The 22,502-nt window shown below is 40.6% G+C and overlaps 1 protein-coding gene across 3 annotated transcripts in view; it reads right to left on the bottom strand.

The window, feature by feature from the left end:
• PARD6G (par-6 family cell polarity regulator gamma) overlaps nucleotides 1-22,502 on the bottom strand; it is a 107,375-nt gene that overhangs the window by 63,039 nt on the left and 21,834 nt on the right. Inside the window, exons 2-3 of one of the 3 annotated variants that reach the window (XM_033837892.2) lie at nucleotides 8,336-8,473; nucleotides 7,893-8,115 (exon numbers count right to left, since the gene is read on the bottom strand). In XM_033837892.2, coding sequence (XP_033693783.1) covers nucleotides 7,893-8,115; nucleotides 8,336-8,473 — 361 coding nt within the window. Of the gene's footprint in view, nucleotides 1-7,892; nucleotides 8,116-8,335; nucleotides 8,474-10,080; nucleotides 10,150-22,502 lie in introns of all 3 variants that reach the window. The other 2 variants (XM_033837894.2, XM_033837893.2) reach the window with 2 other exon arrangements.

Genomic DNA, 22,502 nt, shown 5'->3' on the forward strand with positions numbered 1-22,502 from the left:
AGACAGAATTTCAAAGCCAACTGGAGAAATAAAGATCTCTATAAAATTAAATATATGGGTAATTATAAATGCTATAGTATTGTAACAACGTTTTAGACTGGACTTTTTTTTTTTTTTTTTTTTTTTTTGTGGCTATACGTGGGCCTCTCACTGCTGCGGCCCCTCCCATTGCAGAGCACAGGCTCCAGACGTGCAGGCCCAGCGGCCATGGCTCACGGGCCCAGCCGCTCCACGGCATGTGGGATCCTCCCAGACCGGGGCACGAACCCGTGTCCCCTGCAACGGCAGGCGGACTCTCAACCACTGTGCCATCAGGGAAGCCCCAGACTGGACTTTTTGTTTTCTACATGGTTCAAAACATTAACACATCTTTAAAAAAAGAAAACAATTATAAGTGTAAAGCCAATATTAAGGTAACTTTGATTTGTAACTCCAAATCTTCTTTTCTACATAATTTAGGAGTCTAATGGACTTAAAAGAATTATTAATTTACGTCTGGGGGCACACAATGTAAAAAGATGTAATTTTGTGACATCAACAACAAAAGTAGTAGGGATAGAGCTGTAAAAGAACAGAGTTTCTGTATGTTACTAAAGGTAAGATGGTATGAATTCAAATTACAGTGTTATAACTTTAGGATGTTAAATGTAATTGTCATGGTAGCCAAAAAGAAAATAGCTGTATAATATACACAAAAGGAAATGAGAAGTGAAGTTAAACATTTCACCACCAATAAAACCCACAAAAGAAGATAGGATTACAGAAAATGAGTAACATAAAAGACAGTCTTATATGTTACTATAAGACATATACTAAACAAATAGCACAATGGCAGAAGTAAGCCCCTCTTATCGGTAATCACCTTATATGAAAACAGATTAAACTCTTCAATCAAAAGACAGAGATTGGCAGAATGGATAAAAACATATGTTCCACCCATAGGCTGTCTGCAAGAGACTCACCTCAGACCCAAGGACACAAACAGGTTGAAAGTGAAAAGATGAAAAATGATATTCTATGCAAAGAGTAATCAAAATAGAGCAGGGGTAGCTATACTTACATCAAATAAAATGGATGTTAAATCAGAAAAGATTACAAGAGACAAAGTATAACACTATATACTAATAAAAGGTTCATACAGCAAGAAGATATAACAATTATAAACATTTATAAACCAAATGACAGATCATCAAAATATATGAAGCAAAGCCTGACAGAACTGAAGAAACAGACAGTTCTACAAGAATAGTTGGAGACTGAAATACCCGTCTCACAATAATGGATACAAAAGCCAGACAGAAGATAACTAAGGAAACAGAGGACTTAATACAATAAACCAAATAGATCTGACACACACGGAACACTCCACCAAACAACGACCACATACACAGTCTTCTCAAGTGCACATGGGACATCTTCCAGGACAGACCATATGTTAGGCCACAATGTAAGTCACAGAAGATTTAAAAAAGACATCATACAAAGAATCTTCTCTGTTTACAATGGGATGAAGTTACAAACCAAACAGAAAACTGGAAAATTCACAAAACTGTGGAAAGTAAACAACACACCTTTAAACAACCAATGGGTCAAAGAGGAACTCACATGGGAAGAAAGAAAATACTTAAAGACAAATGAAAATGAAAATAAACATACCAAAACTTATGGGATGCAGCAAAAGTAGTGCTAAGGGTAAATTTATAGCTATAATGTTTGCATTAAAAACCAAGAAAAGCCTCAAATCAACAACCTAACTTACAACTTAAGGAACTAGAAAAATAAGAACAAACTAAACTGAAAGCTAGCAGAAGGAAGGAAAGAGTAGAGCAAAAATAAAAGAAATGGAGTATAGAAAAACAGTAGAACACATCATTGAAACTAAATGTTGGTTCTTCAAAAAGATCAAGAAAATCAGCAAATCTTTAGCTAGATAAACTAAGAAAAAAGAGTGAAGCCTCAAATTACTAAAGTAAGAAATGACAGTGGAGACATTACTACCATTTCTACAGAAATAAAGATTATAAGAGAGTAATATAAACAATTTTACACCAACAAATTGGATAACCCTGATGAAATGGACAAATTCCTAGAAATACAAAACCTACCAAGACTAAGTCAAGAAGAAACAGAAAATCTAAATAGACCTATAACTAGTAATGAGATTGAATAAGTAACCAAAAATCTCCCAACAAAAAAAAGCTCTGGACCTGATGGCTTCAGTGGTGAATTCTACCAAACATTTAAAGAAGAACTAATACCAATCCTTCTCAAACTTTCCCCAAAACTGAAGAGGAGTGAACACTTCCCACCTCATTCTAGGAGGCCAGCATAACTCTGATGCCAAAGCCAGACAAAGATACCACAAGAGAAGAAAATTACAGATCAACATTCCTTATGAACACTGATGCAAAAATACTCAACAAAATACTAGGATACAGAATTCAGCAGCAAAGTAAAAGGATTGCATACCATGACCTAGTGGGATTTTTTTCTGCAATTCAAGGATGGTTAAACACAAAAATCAATCAATCAACAACATGAAGGGAGAAAAAAATCACATGATCATCTCAAATGATGCAGAAAAAGCATCTGACAAAATTCAACATCCTTTCATTATAAAAACACTTCACAAAATTAGAAATAGAAGGAAACTACCTCCAGATAATAAACTATATGTGAAAAACCCACAGCAGACATATACTCAATGGTGAAAGACTGAAAGCTTTTCCTCTAAAATCAGGAAGAAGGCATAGATGCCTGCTTTCACCACTTCTATTCAACAAAGCACAGGAAGTCTAGCCATAGCAATCAGGCAACAGAAAGAAATAAAAGGCATCCAAACTGAAAAGGAAGAAGTAAAATAATCTCTGTTTACAGATGATATGACCTTATATGCAGAAAATCCTAAAGATTCCACAGAGAAGCTGTTAGATCTAATAAATGAATTCATCAAAGTAGCAAGATTCAAAGTCAACACATAAAATCAGTGGCATTTCTATTTATAAGCAAGGAACAATCTGAAAAGGATATTACAATAACAATTCCAGTTATAAGAGCATCAAAACTTATAAAATATTTAGAAATTAACAACCAAGGAGGTGAAAGTCTTATACAATGAAACCTTAAAACACTACTGAAAAAAATTAAAGACATAAATAAATGGAAATATATCCTATGTTCATGGATTGGACGACTTAATATTGTTATAATGCCAAGATTACCCAAAACAATCTTACAGATTCAAAGTGATCCCTATCAAAATCCCAATGCTATTTTTTTTCTTGCAGGAATAGAAAAACCATCCTAAAATTCTTATGAAATCTCAAAGGACTCTGAGTAGCCAAAACAATCTTAAAAAAGAGACTAAAACTGGAGGACTCACACTTCCTGATTCTAAAACTTATTACAAAGCTACAGTAATCAAAACAGTGTGATACTGAGATAAAGACAGACATAGAGACTGATGGGATAGAATAGAGAGCCTGGAAATAGACGCTCACATATAGTCAAATGATTTTTTACAAGGGTGACAGGACCACTAAATGTTTAAAGGACACTCTTTTCAACAAATGGTGTTGGAAAATAGGATATCCACATGCAAAAGCATAAAGTTGAACCCTTACCTAACATCGTACACAAAAATTAACTCAAAATGGATCAAGAACCTACACTGAAGACCTAAAACTATAAAACTCTTACAAGAATACGTAGGACAAATGTCTTATGACATTGGATTTGGCAATGATTTCTTGGATATGAGACCACAGGCACAGGTAACAAAAGAAAAATTAGACAAATTGGACCTTGGGAAAAATTTAAAATTTTGTAGATCAAAAGACACAATCCACAGAGTAAAAGGCAACCCACAGAATGGGAGAAAATGTTTGCAAATAATATATCTGATAAGGGATCAATATCCAGATAAATACAGAACTCCTAAAACTCAACAACCAAAAACAAACAACCTAGTACAAAATGGGCAAAAGACTTGAATAGACATTTCTCCAAAGAATACATATGAATGGCCATTAAGCCAGTGAAAAGATGCTGAACACCACTAGTAATCAGGGAAACACTAATCAAAACTACAATGAGCTACCACCTCACACCCATCAGGATGGCTATTATCCAAAAACCAGAAAGCAATGAGTGCTGGTGTGGATGTGGGGAAACTGGAACCGTTACACACTGTTGGTGGGGACGTAAAATGGAACAGCCACTGTGGGAAACAGTATGCGCGTTCCTCAAAAAAAATCAAAAATAGAATTACCACGTGACCCAGAAATTCCACTTCTGGGTTTATACTCAAAGAGGGTCTCAAAGAGATATCTGTCACTCATGTTCACAGCAGCATTATTCACGATAGCTTAAATGTGGATGAAACTCACGTGTTCATCAACGGATGAGTGGATAAGCACAATGTGGTTTCGTCATAGAATGGAAGGAGGACTAAATTGTGACACAGGCTACAACATGGATGAACCTGAAGGACGTGATGCTCAGTGAGATGAGCTGGCACAAAAGGACAAATCTTGTATGACTTCACTTATAGGAGGTACTCAGAGTTGTCAAAATCCTAGAGACAGAGAGTGGAGTGGTGGTTGCCAGGTTTGGGGGAGGGGAAATGGGGAGTTACTGTTTAAAAGTCAGAGTGATTCAGTTTTACAAGATGAAAAGGGGACGGATGGTGGCGGCTGCACAGCGCTGTGAATGTGTTTAATGCCACTGAGCTGAACGCTTAAGAGCGGCTATGATGCTAAAGTTTATGTTGTATGTATTTTAATACAATTTCACAAAACAAAGCAGTACAAAAATGTGGAAAATGTGGCATTAAATAGACCATGAAAAGCACGCTTGTTCACAGCGTGAGCTGAAACGAGCGGGCAGAGCAGTGCCTACTCAGCCTCGTCTGGAACATGCGTTGGCAACCTGTGCACGTCTGCAAACGATTGTGAAAGGGCCCTGCCTACTGATGTTGGGTTACAAACAAACTGGACTGAGTTCACAAACACAGAATCTGCACAGGGTGAGGACAGATCATAAATGGAATCCTATAACCCATGGCTGTTTCATCCACTTGGCATTCTTTCCCATCCATACTGCAGTCTGGACCCTTTAGTACTTTGTTCCTTTTTATGGCTGAATAATATCTCATTGGATGTATATACCACATTCTGTTTATCTATTCATCCACCACGGAAACATGTTTTCCATATCCTAGTATTTTGCTGAGGGGTTTTTACATCTATATTCATAAGGGGTGTTGGTCTGTAGTTTTACTGTGGTGTCTTTGTGTGGTTTGGGGAGGGGATTAGTAAGTGGCAAACAAATTCATTTTCCTAAACATCACTGTGGGTCTATTTCAACATCTATTAGAAGAATGACTCTTCATTTGTGATGGTCAAACAATTTCCTCTTACAATACACATCAATGTACAGAAAGTTATTAAGTAAACTACAGACCAGGTGTGGCTACAGTAAGATCATGAGGATGGCATTACTGTGACCCAAATCTCAGGACCCACACTGTAGGGAAAGGGCATGGGACGTGAGTGTCACCTCCAGAGGACCCTCATCTCTGCCCCACCCGTGACGGACAGCCCCTCTCACACGGTTAGCGAGTCCTTCCTGAACACGCAGGGCGCCAGGATGACTCCTGCTTGCCGCCGTCCACAGAAACACAACTGCCCTCGCCTCTCCCCCTGGGATGCAGTCTTTACAGTTGGACTCCATTGAGGAGAGTGAGAGGAGAGCCCCAGTCTCCCCAGTGATGGAGCGAGGGGCCACGCTTTGGGACCATCAGGAACATTTTCCTCTCGAAGCCTGACAATGACCTGAGGTAGGTTCTCCCCCTGTACAGATGAGAACATTAGGGTGAGGGGTCGTAGAGCCAGCGAGAAAGTGCTGGGGGCAGGGTATGAATGCGGCTCCCTGCCGTCACCTAACAGAGAAAGGCAGGGGCTGGCGGCGAAGCCTGCACCCTTACAACACAGGACGGCTAGAAACCCTAAGGCAGCTAGTTAAACTCTGGGCTGTTCCTCCGAGGCCAAGGGAAAGAGAAAAAGAAAATAATAAAGACAGGAGGCAGGGCCTGAGCCAGCAAGCTGAGCAGCAAAGCCATCCGAGCGACCCGCGGAAGCTGGTACATCCCCGCCTGCGGCTTCCCGCCTCACCTGAGCTTCGGTGACTCGACAGCACAGGCCGCCAAGTGTCCCTAGGGCTGCCCTCACAAAGGGCACGAGTGCCTGCGGCGGTGCTCCCAACGCAGCAGTACAGAGACGCCTGCTGCCTACACAGGTGGCAGAGCCCGTGTGCACATCCGTCACTCACAGGGCTTCACACCCACTACTCACCCTTCCGCACCCTGTGAGACAACACCGCGACCTGGGATGGCCAGGGCAGAGCTGTGGACGTGGGATCTGGACCACGCGCCAGCCCTGGGAGCAACTGATGATACAACACAGAGAGAGCAGAATAGAGACAAGGGGATGGGGGCGGGGGGGGACACAGGCCAATCGAGACCAGGCCTCGCCGAGAGGCTGGACGGACGAGAAGAGGCACCCAAACGACGTGAGGAGCGGCAGGCTCCCCGCGGCCCCAGCCGCTCCACAGGAGAGCGAAAGCCAGTTCCCCCAGGCCACCGTGAGGAAGTGACAGCTGTGTTGACTTTCGGTACCATCAGCAGGACACCCAGGCTAAACCAGGGCTGCAGATGCACAGCTTTCTGATCTAGTGCCAGGGAACCAGCCCGAAGTGAGGTCAGCAGATCCCCTGCCGTTCCCTTGCTACACACTCCCTTCCAACACCACAGACGAGAGGACAGCAGCAGCCAGTGTTCAGAGCACGGGCTGCCGGCCAGCACGCTCTGAGCACTCGGCATGTGCGGCCTCCCAACCTCGGGACGGCTTGGCGGGCGAGCACGCTTCGAACGCCGTCATGCAGAGGGCGGGACTCGGGCGGAGGAGAGAGAGCCAGGCACCTGGGCCCGCACTTCGGCCTCCTGCAGTCTCACGCTTACCAAGCCTGGCTCCGGCTCCCGCAGCCTGGAGGGCGCCCCGCCCAGCACGCTGTGCTGCGGCTTCTAGTGTCCGTGAAGCTGCCCCACTGCCCCAGAGGCTAAGACCGTTCTCTCTCCTGCGCTACGCCGGAAGTCCACAACGGCGAGTACGGTGTCCCCACCGCCATGCTGCTCCCCCGGGGTGGTCAGCACTTGCTGCGGGCACAGAGGTCTGCTCAGGGAAGGAGGGACGGTCGTGACCAGGGCAATCATAAGGTGCCTCTTTCTTTAACCTCAGGCCTCGCCTGCAGGTGGCTCTTTTCTTCAGGACGTTATGTAGAATGTTAGGGTTCTCCCAAGTTCAGAGACGATGAAACAAATCTAACACGCAGCTCTGAGAAGTGACTCCACAGCAGGGTGCCCCACCTTTCAGCCGTTAATCTGTGTTAGTGACTTATTCTCACATAAAATGATATTGTTCTTACTTACAGCAAAGCTAGGCCTTCAGAGCTAAAAGTTAACTAAAGTTATAATCTAAAGCTAACATTTTTTTCAACCCTAAGAAGACAGTGGAAAACATATACTAACAACCTTAAGTTTCACTCTTGGGTGACTGGCTAATGCATCCAGTTAAAATACTGAAAATATCGAGATTATTTTTCCTCGGTATTTACAAATCATAAGTCAACACGATTTCAGGTGGAAAATGCAGCTTAAATATTGTTAAGCCTTTCTAAGAAATTAACGTCGACCAAACAGATGTTAATTTCTTTCGTCTCCCACCAAAGGCTAGAAAGCAGAATAACATGGTTCTGAAATTACAGACAAAATAGAAAACTGTATTTATTTCTTAAACGAGTGCCAAGCAAGAGCACGAGCTCAGCCTCCTCGGTACCTCGTTTCTGGATGAAGACCCTGAGCAGGGGGTTTGCGCTGGAGACCGCTTTGCAGAAGTTGTCATCGTTGTTGATGGGCAGCAGGTCGCCATGCACGTCCGCGTAGCCGATGGTCACCTCGGTGTTGGAGATGTGATGGGTGTGCACAACCAGCTTGTAGAAGTCTTCGAACTTTCCAGGCTTTTGTCGGTCCAAGGAGAACCTTCGGAACTCGGCTCCAAACTACAACGAAATAGACAGCGGGTCCGCGGACAGCAGGGAAAGGGCAGCAGCGCTGTGGCTCTTTAGCCTGACAAAGGAGCACTTACAGGGCCTCCAGGAGGCCTGGGACACAGCTGCGAACGGCACCCCAGTCCTCGGGGCTATGCGAGCCCTGAGGGGAGGGACCGGCTCGCTTGAGTGCAGGACAGGCGCTGGAGCTCAGTTTGTGGGGGACCCTCACCTCCTCTGAGGACGCTGGGGCGCATCTCCAGGCCCAGGCAACAGCACAAGCCCGGGGCAGCCTTAGACACTCAAAGGTGGGAGGGAAGCAAAGGCCAGCTGCAACTTCTGCACTCTTTCCTAAGGGCGATAGGAAGTCCTGGAACAATTGTAATATTAAGGAAGGAAACGACTTGATATGATTTGCATTTTTAAAAAGACCAAACGGCTGCACTTCAAAAGGATCAGATGCTTCACAAATCTCTGGGGCAGGAGCATGGGTTCTGGACTGGCCAAAAGGACAGAGCAGGTCTTTTCAAAAGAGATGCTATTCACTCTCCTGTTGTAGGAAACATGCAGGGCCCACCTCCTTCCTGTCAGCCCCTGGCTCTGGCTCAGATGCCCACAGAGTTGCCAGCAGACCTCCAGGCCACCTGCCAGGGGAGGACCCTGGGGCAGCTCCCATAGGCCGACTGTCCCGCGATCTCAGGAGAGGACCCTGGGTCAGCTCCCATGGCCGGACTGTCCAGTGATCTCAGGAGAGGACCCTGGGTCAGCTCCCATGGCCGACTGTCCCACGATCTCAGGAGAGGACCCTGGGTCAGCTCCCATGGGCCGGACTGTCGCGCGATCTCAGGAGAGGATCCTGGGTCAGCTCCCATGGCCGGACTGTCCCGCGATCTCAGGACACCGCCTGTTTGTTTGGCCTGAGGCTGCTGGCTTAGGACATGCTGTTGTCCCGCACTTGCCAAAGGGACCTTTATTCATCAGGCAGGACAGATTCTGTGCCCTTGTACATAATTGACAACTAATTATATTGGTTCCAAAATACACAAAAATGAAATGTCTAATGTTTACACAAACTAATAGTTACATCATCTAGACACTATGTCAACTACTCAAGGGCAATGCGACTCAAACCATACAGGTGTGAGTGGTTCTGAACTTTGGGGAGGCATCAGAATCACCTGGAGGACCCCAGAGTTCTGGAATTGCCTGATTTGGAATGCAGCCCAGGAATGTGCATTTTAACAAGTTCCCAGGAGAAGCTGATGGTGCTGGTCTGCAAAGCACACAGACAAAACCACAGGTTTAAAGGGTTAGTCTTCAGACCTCAACCTCCACAGATCTTTTAGAAACGGAGCCTCAGATCCCATTTCCCTTTTAAAAAGCAAAGGACAACACCCATCCTGCACTGCCCCAGGAACGAAAAACTTCAAGTTTGGGAAAACCACCTTCAATGGCTAATCGAAACTGAAGCCTGGCTCCGCAAGCCAGGGCCCAGGGGAGCACTCTCCTTCATCCCCTGCTGCTGCCAGAGATGCCTCCCCTTGAGACGGGGTGCCTCTCCCCTTTACTTAAAAGACAAGCCCCATTCTCCTTCTCAGTATTTTCTCCAAGCGCTCACAAGAGCAGGCTCACAGTGAGCAGGGCGCACCCCACGCCTTACACACAGGGGAGACACCCCGGCCGGCAAAACTTCCAGACACAAGAGACGAGCAGACAACACAAGGTTAATGGCATTCTTCATCATCAGTTATCCAGTCACATCACGAATGTTTATTTCAACAGCGGTCAACCACCATCCTTCCAGTCTCATATATCTCACACATGCTGACTTCCAGAGCAATCAGTTTTCATCAGTCTATGCCTTATTCACTAAATACACAAGAAGAGCTTCATCATGTCTAATGAAACCGGGTATTTTTGACTTTTATATATAATTCCCAGTTGAATATTCCCCCAAACTGGACACAACACACTCACTTTCATCCAAAGGACACCAGGGAACTCTCACTCTTCTCCCTCACGCTGGACTTATGCCGCATCCTGCAACTTAAGTAATGAGGAACAGCATGCATTAAATAAGTCAGTTCTGCAATGTTTTAGTCCTAACTGCACTTGGTAATTAATTTCAGATGAAGTTTCATTTGTTTCTCAGTTCTTTTAATAATTTCCCTCAAAGTACATGTTAATTTGAAGTGCAAATGAGTTCTGGCTTTTTCCTGACAGAAAGTCTGATTTCTGTTGGATAAAGAGGCTGGCTTTGTCAGTCCAGCTATATGTTGAATATGCTTTATATGCTGAATGAGTTCCACAGTTGGGCAAAGGGAGGTGTGAAATGATAAAAGCATTTTTTCAAGCTTTCTTTTACTGTGGCAAAATATACACAACATCCACCCTCTTAACCATCTCAAGTGTGCAGTTCCGTGGCATTGAGTACGTTCACACTGCTTACAACCATCACCACCGTCCATCCGCCGTAGCTCTTTATCTTGTAAAACTGAAAGCCTATACCCGTCAAGCAATAACTACACATCTCCCTGCCCCCCAGACCCTGGCAACCACCACTGTGCTTCCACTGTGCTTCCTCTCTCCCTCCCTCTCTCTCTCTCTCTCCCTCTCTCTCTCCCTCCCTCTCTCTCGCTCTCTCTCTCTCTCTCTCTCTATACACACACACACACACACACACACACACACACACACACACACATATATGCATATAATTCTTTATCAGATACATGCTTTGTAAACATTTTCTCCCATTCTGTCTTTTACTCTGTGGATCTGGGTCCTTTAAGTAACCAGCGTGCTGGGAGGGAAAGCTGGACTTTTTTTTTTTTTTTTTTTTAAAGCTGGACTTTTGATACAGTTCTGTAACTTACTTCCTAACCTAGGTCAGGCACATTTAAGGCAAGTTTTTCTTAAAACTTTCCTTAGTAAGTATTGAACTTCATTTGAAATTGGTAATGGAGTGAGCCATTTTATGGGTCTGATTATCAGATAATAGGTGAAGCTCTGCGGTCACCCTTTCGTGAGTCCTGCCGTGGGAACACAGTCCAGTGAGATGCTGAACACCTTAAAGGGGTGGTGAGTCTCCAGTGAAATTCACTGCTGGTTCAGGCATTTCATAGGGATCCCTCTACCCTAATGCAGTGGTCTCCAAATGTCACATACCCCTCAAGAATTTTGGAAAACCTACCACTATGAAGAGGATAATATACTTTTAAGTTGGCATCTAAATTCTTCATAATAAAAATAAATAGTTGCAAAGGATATAATTTCTAGCATGCTGTAAATATTTCATTTAAAAATATTTTATCATATGATCTTTTAAATATAGTCAGTGAACTCTGAATGCCATAGTGATTTGATACTACTGTCACGCATTTTAAAATAGAATGAACAAGCTCTTTTATAACAATCAGAAATTCAACAAGGATGAGAAACCCCTGCTCGCCACAACTAGAGAAAAGGAAGCCCATGCACCGCAACGAAGACCAACGCAGCCAAAAAAAAAAAAAAGAAAGAAATTCAACAAGGTTCCTTTTTCTCTTTGATCTCGTTTCCATTACACTGCTCCAAGAGAATTTAACCCCGATATTTTATCCTAATAATTTATGCTTGATTACCCTATCACTCTTCTCTACAACAAAGTTAGATAAATTGAAATTAAACATTTTCCCCAAGGCCATAAGGCTCTCCTTGTGAAAAGTATTTCCAAGTTGTTTCTAATGGGTGTAGAGTTTTAGTTTTGAAAAATGGAAAATGTTCTGGAGTGGATGCGCAACAATGTGAATGCAATTAACACTACTAAAGTGTACAATAAAAAATGGCTGACGGTAAACGTTATGTGTGTGTATTTTATCACATTTATAAATCAAGTGATGTAAAATAAACAAAACTAGATTTTTACAGTAAAAAAGTTTCTAGATTGAGTCATTACAGTTATTAAATCAAGTTGGGACACATTTATAAAACCTGACAAATAATTATTAGCCTTCCAAAGTAAACATTTAAAAAACCTTTTAACAGAAAGTATTTATTGCTAAATGAGGCAAGGGCAGCATCGATTCTTCTGCTGTTTCTTGTTGTTGTGGTGTTGGCACTGAGAAGCCTTTTCACATGAAGCAGGAGATAGGCACAAAGATGCTCAGCCCTGTGAGTCTCGCCAAGTCTTGGGCCAGAAGTAACCACAGAGCAGCCTATCATTAGAATTATTTCAGACGAACTATTCGCTGACAATTCAATTAGGACCACTTTCAAGTTTTTGAAAACAAAGAATTGGAAAATACTTGACTTGGAAGATTTATTGCCCAGTCATTAGAGCCATTCACTTTTTCAATTTCTGGTAACTATACCGAGAATTATACGACAACGAATTGTGCCGGCTAATTCCTTCATTTAGAGGCAACCTGTCTGATCTGATAGAACAGGGAAGTAAAAATATAAAATTAGTACCACATGCCAATATTTTTAAAAAATAAAATAGTTTTGTCATAGTAAAATTGGACCCTTACCTAACGTCATTACAAAGATTAACTCGAAATGGATCCATGACCTAAACGTAAGGCCTAAAACTATAAAATTCTTAGACAAAAACATAGGGCAAAAGTTTCAGTCCATGAGGTTTGATAATGAGTTCTCGATATGACACCAAAGGCACAGGTAACAGAATTAAAAAAATAGACATTGGACTTCTTAAAAACTAAATTCTGTGCATCGAAGGACAGTATCCACAGAGTAAAAAGGCTTTAAACAGTGATAAATACAGTCGTACCTCTGTATCAGCAGAATCCTAAGAAGCCCAAGTCCCTTATAAGATGCCACACTGTATGCATATAACCTGCGCACAGGCCCCACCCCCATACTTTAAATCAACTCTAGACGACATATAATACCTAATACAATGTAAACACTAGGTCAATAGTTGTTAATACGATGTAAATAGTGGCCAGTGCACACCAAATTCAAGTTTTACTTTTTGAAAATTTCTGTAACTTTTATTCTGAATATTTTCTATCCACAGTTGGTTGAATCCAGGGATGCAGAACCTGTGGACACTGAGGGTCCACTGTATTCAGAATATATACAGAATTCCTAAGCAAAATGTTATTCAGCCTTAAAGAGGAAAATTCTGGCATCTGCTACAGCATGGGGCCTTGAGGACACTGTGCTCGATGAAATAAGTCAGCCATGAAGGACGATACTGCAGGACTCCACCATATGAGGTACTCAGAGTCGTCAGAATCACAGAAAGTCCCATGGTGGTAGCCATGCGCTTAGGAGGAGGGGAAAATGGTTAGTTACTGTTTAATGGGTATAGAGTTTCAATTTTATAAGATAAAAAGAGTTACGGGGATGAATGGTGATGGCTGCACAATAATGTGAATGCATTTAACATCACTAAATTTAAAAATGATTAAGATGGCAAATTTTATATTCTGTGTATTTTTAAAATTTATTTATTTATTTGTTTATTTATTTAGTTAGTTTTGGCTGCGTTGGGTCTTCATTGCTGCACGCAGGCTTTCTCTAGCTGCGGCGAGTGGGGGGGAGACGCTTCATCGTGGTGCGAGGACTTCTCATTGCGGTTGCTTCTCTTGCCGCAGAGCATGGGCTCTAGGCGTGCGGGCTTCAGTAGTTGTGGCACCCGGGCTCATGGGCTTAGTTGCTCCGTGGCATGTGGGATCTTCCCGGACCAGGGCTCAAACCGTGTCCCCTGCATTGGCAGGCGGACACTCAACCACTGCGCCACCAGGGAAGTCCCTGTTCTGTGCATTTTAACACAAATTAAAAAAAAAAAAGATCTAGGGTTCCTTGTCAAAATGGCTAATTCTAGATATGAGTCAAGAACTTTATATGACCCCGTGAATCTCATCCTTCTAAGAAGCAAGGAATTATCAAAGACTGTTAGGGTCATATGAAAAGGACTCAGGAACTAGTTTGAATGATCTCCCAACAGCTGAAGATGGGACATTTGTGCATTTATCATCTATAAGGATAATAACTGCTATGGATTGGAACACATCCAATATGCATAAATAATGCATATTTGTTTATAATGAGAACCAAAATTTTGTTTATTTGTTTATAATGAGAACCAAAATTTTATTTTTTACTTTTTGGAGGGTGCCAGGGAACCAACCTACTACTTTGAAATAAGTAAATAAAAGGAAAGAATCAAGCACTTTCCCCAAAGAAACAACATTAATTATTGGGAAATTAACAGATGTAACAACTCCTTATTTCCCAAAGCTTGCAGATAAATAAACTGTCATTCCATTATTATCTTGATAATATTTATTGAATTTTACAGCTGACCCCACCTGTTATTCCCACAATAGGACAGTAAAAATGGGGGAGGGGGTTCACCTCTTTAAATTTTTTAGTTATCTCAAATATGAAATAATTAAGTCAGTAATCAAAAATGAATCGGCCTCTAAATGAAATGTACTTTTATTTCCTTTAAAAATATTACATAAGTAATAAAATGATCATTATAATTAGAAAACAAAGATTTACCTACACATCTATTTTGACCCTCTTTCCCTTCAGGAAGAAGGGATACTTCTGACAAATGTTGTTGAATGAATAATACCTAGAACTTAGTTGCTACAAAAGTAATATGCTATTGAGTACACTATGTTACTGATAAAGTCCTTTGTCAACAAGAAGCTTTTCCTTGGTCAAGAAGCAAGGAGACAAAAAAGAGTGGTAGAAACCCAAGATAGCTAAGAGCTGGGGAAGTACAAGTTATTTGTTGTTCTAAATGAATCTTGAAGTACTTCTAGAGCAGTGGAGTCATGATCTGCAAAACTCTGTTCCTCCATAAAAGCAATGAGAACCCTGGCAAAGGTCGTGAAAAGTCAACTTTTTGAGAATTCTGGAAATTAACCAAAGGTTTGCAAGCAATAATCCACAGTGCATTTATTCCAGAAAAGCAGCTGAATCTCGGAACAGCAAGTTTTACGGTGTTTGAACTTCCCCCGTTCCTCAGCTTTGAAAACAAGCAGCCAAATAGCTTTACAGGGGGCAGAACCGGCTTGGAGCTCACCCAAAAGCCCCATACTTAGAGAACTGTCATCTTTAAACGTGTCTCACAAGTCCCTGGAAAAGCCCTGTTCACAGGGCTTGTCTCTATGTGACCTGAGTCAGAGATCACTCATCGGGAAAAGCCCTTTCCTCAGGACATTTGTTGAGAACAACCAGCAGCAACTGTTTAATGATTAAAGATTATAAAATAAAAGTTCCATTTTTAAATGGAATTTTTACAACATGAAGGAAATTATATTCTTTCTAACTATATTTATTACAAGAAAACTTAGATGTAAACTTCAAAATATGTTATCTGTTCTATAGAGGTAATTCTCAAATTTCTCTTAGGGGGTTGTAACATATGAAGATTACTGCATTAGGGTATAGGAATCTCTACAAAAGTACCTGAGTCAAGTACCAGCTGGGACAAACACAATAAAAAGAAATGCTGGGGATTCCCACCTGTTAGGATGACTACTGTCAAGAAACAGAAAACAAGTAGTCGTGAGGATATGGGGAAAGGGAACCCTTGTGCACTGTTGTTAGCAATGTAAAATGATACATCCACTGTAGAAAATAGTATGGAGGTTCCTCAAAAAATTAAGAATTACCATACGGCCCAGCAATTCAAATTCTGAGTATACCTCCAAAATAACTGAAAGCAGGGTCTCAAAGAGATATTTGTACACTCACGTTCATAGCAGCATTATTCACAACAGGTTAAATGTAGAACCAACCCAAGTTTCTATCAACAGATGAATGAATAAGCAAAATGTGCTTTATCCATGCGAGGGAATGTTATTCAGCCTTAAAAAAGGCAGGCAATTCTGGCATATGCTACAACATGGACGAACCTGGGAGACAGTATGCTCAGTGAAATGAGCCAGTCACAGGAAGACCAACACTGTATGACTCCACTTACATGATGTACTTAGAGTTATCACAAGCACAGAGACAGAAAGTAGAACGGTAATGGCAGGGGTTGGGGGAGGGGGAAACTGGAAGTTACTGTTTTTTCTTTTTTTGAAGGGAGGTCACTTAGTACACCTTCTTATTTGTTGTTGTTGTTTTTTGGCTGCGCCATGCGTCATGCAGGATCTTAGTTTCCCAAGCAGGGATTGAGCCCGTGCCCCCTGCCCTAATCACTGGACCGCCAGGGAATTCCCAGAAGTTATTGTTTAACAGGTATAAAGTTTCAGTTTAACAAGATGAAAAGAGTTACGAGGATAAATACTGGCATGATTGCACAACAATGTGAATGCATTTAATATCATTAAACTGTACACCTAAAAATGGCTAAGATGGTAAATTTTATGTTATGTGTATTTTACTACAATAGAAAAATGGAGGAAAATTTTTAAAATGCTGGGGAATGAGGTATCCATAGAAGCCTTTGATAAGCTCTGATATATTCCTGGAAATATAAGGGCGCATTCATGTGCAGGACTGTGTGCATGGTCAGGAAAGACATGAGAAGGTTGTAATCTCTCATATCTGGCTGACTTTGAGATTCTGTGCAATCAGGAAGTGAAGGTTAAAGCAAAGTTGTAAGCTACTGAAGTGTTGACTGTGTGCCCCAATACGTGCCCCTTTTGGTACGTATAACCAAAAGGACTGGAAACTTACTGGTTAAAATCACTTGAGGAAATCTGTGTCCTATCATCAGATGACCATGAAGCTAACTAAGCAGAGCTTCAGTGGTCATCACATAAGAGAAAGAATACACTTTTTTACAGCATTAGTCCAGGAAAAGTCACTCAACAAACCAACAGCAGCAACAACCACAAACCCCTGAGGGAAGAGTCTGGCTTTCAGAGTTATCATGTCATGTTATTTAAAATGTTTAGTTTTCAACAAAATTATGAGATATACAAAGAAATAGGAAAAAATGGCCAGAGTTAAATAAAACAGTCAATGCAAACTGTCCCTGAGGGTGCCCAGAAGTTGCACTTACTAGACAAAGATTTTTAGATAAGCTACTATAAATATGTTCAAATTAAAGGAAACCATGTATAAAGACTAAAGGAAACCATAAAACAATGTCTCACCACTAGAAAATAATAGAGACTAAAATCATTTTTTAAAAAAGAACCAAACAGAAATTCTAGAGTTGAAAATTATAATAACTGAAATGAAAAATTCCCTAGAGGGACTCAGTAGTAGATTAGAGGTGGCAGAGAAAGAATCAGCAAACTTGAAGATAGGCCAATTTAGAGTATCCAGTCGGAGAAGCAAAAGAAAAAGGAATGAAGGAAAATGAACAGAGCCTCAGAGACATACGATCTGTGCCGTACTATCAAGCATACCAAGAAACACATCTTGGAGAAATCCTAGAGGAGAGAGAGAGAGAAAGGCGAAAGGATATCTGAAGAGATAGTGGCCCCAAACTTCCCAAATCTGATGAAAAAGTTTAATCTACATATCCAAAAGTTCAACAAATTACAAGTAGAATAAACTCAGTGAGACCCACATCTAGATGCATCATAGTCAAACTACCAAACTCAAAACCAGAGAATCTTGAAAGCAGCAAGAGAATAACAATTTGTCACGTCCAAATGATCCTCAATAAATTAACAACTGACTTCTCATCAGAAACCACGGAGGCTAAAATGCTGCGGAATGACATGTTCCAACTTGTGGGTGGAAAAAAGAATGTCAACCAAGAATTCTATATCCAGCAAAACTATCCTTCAAAATGAAGGAGAAATGAGACATTCTTAAATAAACAAAAACTGGGAGAATTTGTCACTAGCAGAACTGCCTTACAAAATACTAAAGCCATCCTTTAGGCTGACATGAAAGGACACTCTACATTAACTTAAATTCACATGATGAAATAAAGAGCACTGTTAAAAGTAACTACATAGGAAAAAAAATAACTACATAGGTATGTACAAATGTGTTGCTGTTTGCTTGTAACTTTTTCTTCTCTCTGATTAAAAGACAAGTGCAAGGACTTCCCTGGTGGCGCAGTGGTTAAGAATCCGCCTGCCAGCCTCTTCAATAAGTGGTGCTGGGAAAACTGGACAGCTACATGTAAAAGAATGAGATTAGAACACTCCCTAGCACCATACACAAAAATAAGCTCAAAATGGATTAAAGACTTAAATGTAAGGCCAGAAACTATGAAACTCTTAGAGGAAAACATAGGCAGAACACTCTATGACATAAATTACAGCAAGATCCTTTTTGACCCACCTCCCAGAGAAATGGAAATAAAAACAAAAATAAACAAATGGGACCTAATGAAACTTCAAAGCTTTTGCACAGCAAAGGAAACCATAAACAAGACCAAAAGACAACCCTCAGAATGGGAGAAAATATTTGCAAATGAAGCAACTGACAAAGGATTAATCTCCAAACTTTACAAGCAGCTCAATAACAAAAAAACCAAACAACCCAATCCAAAAATGGGCAGAAGACCTAAATAGACATTTCTTCAAAGAAGATATACAGATTGGCAACAACCACATGAAAGGATGCTCAACATCATTAATCATTAGAGAAATGCAAATCAAAACTACAATGAGGTATCACCTCACACCAGTCAGAATGGCCATCATCAAAAAATCTAGAAACAATAAATGCTGGAGAGGGTGTGGAGAAAAGGGAACACTCTTACACTGCTGATGGGAATGTGAATTGGTACAGCCACTATGGAGAACAGTATGGAGGTTCCTTAATAAACTACAAATAGAAGTACCATATGACCCAGCAATCCCACTACTGGGCATATGCCCTGAGAACACCATAATTCAAAGAGTCATGTACCAAAATGTTCATTGCAGCACTATTTACAACAGCCAGGACATGGAAGCAACCTAAGTGTCCATAAACAGATGAATGGATAAAGAAGATGTGGCACATATATACAATGGAATGTTACTCAGCCATAAAAAGAAACGAAATTGAGTTATTTGTAGTGAGGTGGATGGACCTAGAGTCTGTCATACAGAGTGAAGTAAGTCAGAAAGAGAGAGACAAATACCGTATGCTAACACATATATATGGAATCTAAGAAAAAAAATGTCATGAAGAGCCTAGGGGTAAGACAGGAATAAAGACACAGACCTACTAGAGAATGGACTTGAGGATACGGGGAGGGGGAAGGGTAAGCTGTGACTAAGTCAGAGAGTGGCATGGACATATAAACACTATCAAACGTAAAATAGATCGCTAGAGGGAAGCAGCCGCATAGCACAGGGAGATCAGCTCCGTGCTTTGTGACCGCCTAGAGGGGTGGGATAGGGAGGGTGGGAGGGAGACACAAGAGGGAAGAGATATGGGAACATATGTATATGTATAACTGATTCACTTTGTTATAAAGCAGAAACTAACACACCAATGTAAAGCAATTATACTCCAATAAAGATGTAAAAAATAAAAATAAAAAATTTGAAACATTAAAAAAACGAATGTTGGAAACTTCAATATTCCACTTTCATTACAAAATAGAACTAGATAGAAGATCAAAACGGAAATAGAGGACAATACTAGACCTAACAGTCTATACAATATGACACCAAACAACTGTGGAATGCACATTCTTCTCAAGTGAACATAGAACATTCTCCAGGATGGACCACATTTTAGACCCTAAAACAAGTCCTAATAAATTTAAAAGGATTGAAATTATACAAAAATATGTCTTCCAACCAAAATGGAATGAAATTAGAAATCAATAATAGAAGGAAATTGGGGAAATTTACAAATATGTGGAAATTAAACAACACACTCCTAAATAACCAATGGGTTAAAGAAAAAATCACAAGGGATATTAGCAAATACAGAGAGATTAAAGAAAATGAAAACATACCATAGCAAAATTTATGGGAATCAGCTAAAGCAGTGCTTAGAGGAAATTCACAGCTATAAACACCCATAGTAATAGAAGAAGAAAGATATCAAAACAATAACCTAAACTACCACCATTAGAAACTAAAAAAGCACAAAAAGAACCCAATGCAAGCAGAAAGTAAGAAATTATAGAGATTAGAACAGAATGAATGTGATAGAGAATAGAAAAAAATACAGAAAATAACAAAACCAAAACTTGGTTCTTTGAAAAGATCAAAGATCAACAAAAGTGACAAATCTTTAAGTAGGTGGACCAAGAAAAAAAGAAGATTCAAACTACTAAAATCAGGAGTGAAAGAGGAAACATTACTATTGAGCTTAAGGAATTAAGAAGGATCATAGGCATCCCAGTAGTAACAATCACACCTAACACCCAAGAAACTCCTTGAAGAATCGACTGGTTCTAGAACTGGTACACAAAATACATAAGATGAGCCTAGGAAATTTTATAACACCAGAAAGTAAGAAAGTGCTGAAAACAGAAACAAAACACATCATCATGGGGGTATGTCAAAGGAAACAGGAACCAACTGAAAAAGCTCCCAATTGCTGAAGCTGGAACCATATGAGCAAGAAGATCAACAAAGTATACTGGATTATAACTCAGCATACAAAATAAATGTCCATGTGTCCATAATGACATAATAAATGGTGAATAAATAAATGGGAGAGAAGAGACAGATCTCCCATGCAGAAGAACACCAAATAATTTAGGTAGATACACCAACTTCAAGGAGGTAGAACTCCTTAAGTGTAGGCTGCACACAGAGTTCATTCCAAAGAATACAGTATGGAAAGGGAGAGAAAGAGTAACTTTAAGTGGAGCAATCTGGCAAACATTCTCAGCCAGGTCATCAAGGTCAACATCGACAGTGATAAGCCATGTTGACGGCATGTGCCCTTGATGTGGTGTGATGAAAATGACACTTCCTATAACCCCAGTATAATCATGAGAAACACAGCAGGCAAATCCCAACTGAAGGATAATCCACAAAGGATCTGACCATTACTCCTTCAAAGTGCTGAGGTCGCTGCTTGAGCTGCTACAACAAAATACCGTAGACTGGGCAGTTTAAACGACAAATATTTCCTCCTCACAGTTCTGGAGGCTGGGAAGTCCAGAATCAAGGTGCTGGCAGATTCAGCATCTGGTGAGAGCTCTCTTCCTCATTTGCTGATGGCCGCCTTCTTACTGTGTGTCCTCACATGATGGAGAGCTCATGCATCTTTTCCTCTTTTTATAAGGACATTAATTCCATCATGAGGCTTCTACCCTGATAACCTAATCTAACCCTAATTACCTCCCAAAGGCCTCATACCTCCAAATACCTAGAGTCAAATTGGGGATTAGGGCTTCAACATAGGAACTGAATTCAACATTCAATTCACAGAGGTAATAAAAAACAATCAAAGTCAGAGAAATTGTCATGGTCAAGAGGAGCCTAAGGAGACATCACACAAATATGATGTGGTATCCTGTACAGGATTTTGAAACATTAGGCTAAAAAGAATACTAGGTGAGAACTAAGGAAAAATAAAGTATGTATTTCATTTAAATGTATCAATATTTACAGACTATAACAAATGTACCATTAGATTTGATTTTATTAACATTAGACGTTAATAACAGAGGAAACTAGATGTGGCACATATATGGAAACTCTCTGTGCTATCTTTGTAACTTCTCTGTAAATCTAAAGCTGTCCTAAAATTAGAAGTTTATTTTTTAAAAGTATGACAAGGGAATACTACTAATAACTGTGTGTCAACAAATTTGATAACCGAGATGAAAAGGACAAACTGCTAGAAATACACAGATTACCAAAACTGACTCAACAATAAACAGACAATCTGATTAAACTTATTGCAAGGTATTTATTTAATTTTCAAACTGCCCACAAAGAAAAGCCGATGCCCATATGGCTTCACTGGAGAATTCTAGTAAACATTTACAAAAATAATACCAATCCTTCACAAATCTTCTAAAAAGTAAAAGAGGAAGGAACATTTTCCAACTTATTCTATGAAGTCAGTATTACCCTGGCAAAGCCAGAAAAAGACATTACAGGAAAAGTAAACAACAAATCAATATCCACTGTGAACAGAAACACAGAAATTCTCAACAAAATACTAGCAAGCTATATCCAGCAAAGGACTATATAGAAAGGACAATACATCATGACCAGTGAGACTTATCACAGGAACACAAGGTCAGTTTAACACCTAAAAATCAATGTAGTATATAATAGTAATAAAGAGCAAAGCCACGTGATCATCTCAAAAGATGCAGAAAGAGCATTTGACAAAATCTAACACCTTTTAATGATCTAAAATACTCAATGAATTAGGAATATAAGGGGACTTCTCCACCCTGATAGAGGGCATCTAAGAAAACTCACATGTAACCTCTGGAAATTAATAAAGGAGACCTCAACTAAAATTAGAGTCAGGAATGACCTGTAGAGGGAGCTCTCACGCATTCTCACTCACCATCATTTGCATGCCCTGAATTT

The sequence above is a fragment of the Tursiops truncatus genome, chromosome 13, assembly GCF_011762595.2.
Source record: "Tursiops truncatus isolate mTurTru1 chromosome 13, mTurTru1.mat.Y, whole genome shotgun sequence".
NCBI classification, from domain to species: domain Eukaryota; kingdom Metazoa; phylum Chordata; class Mammalia; order Artiodactyla; family Delphinidae; genus Tursiops; species Tursiops truncatus.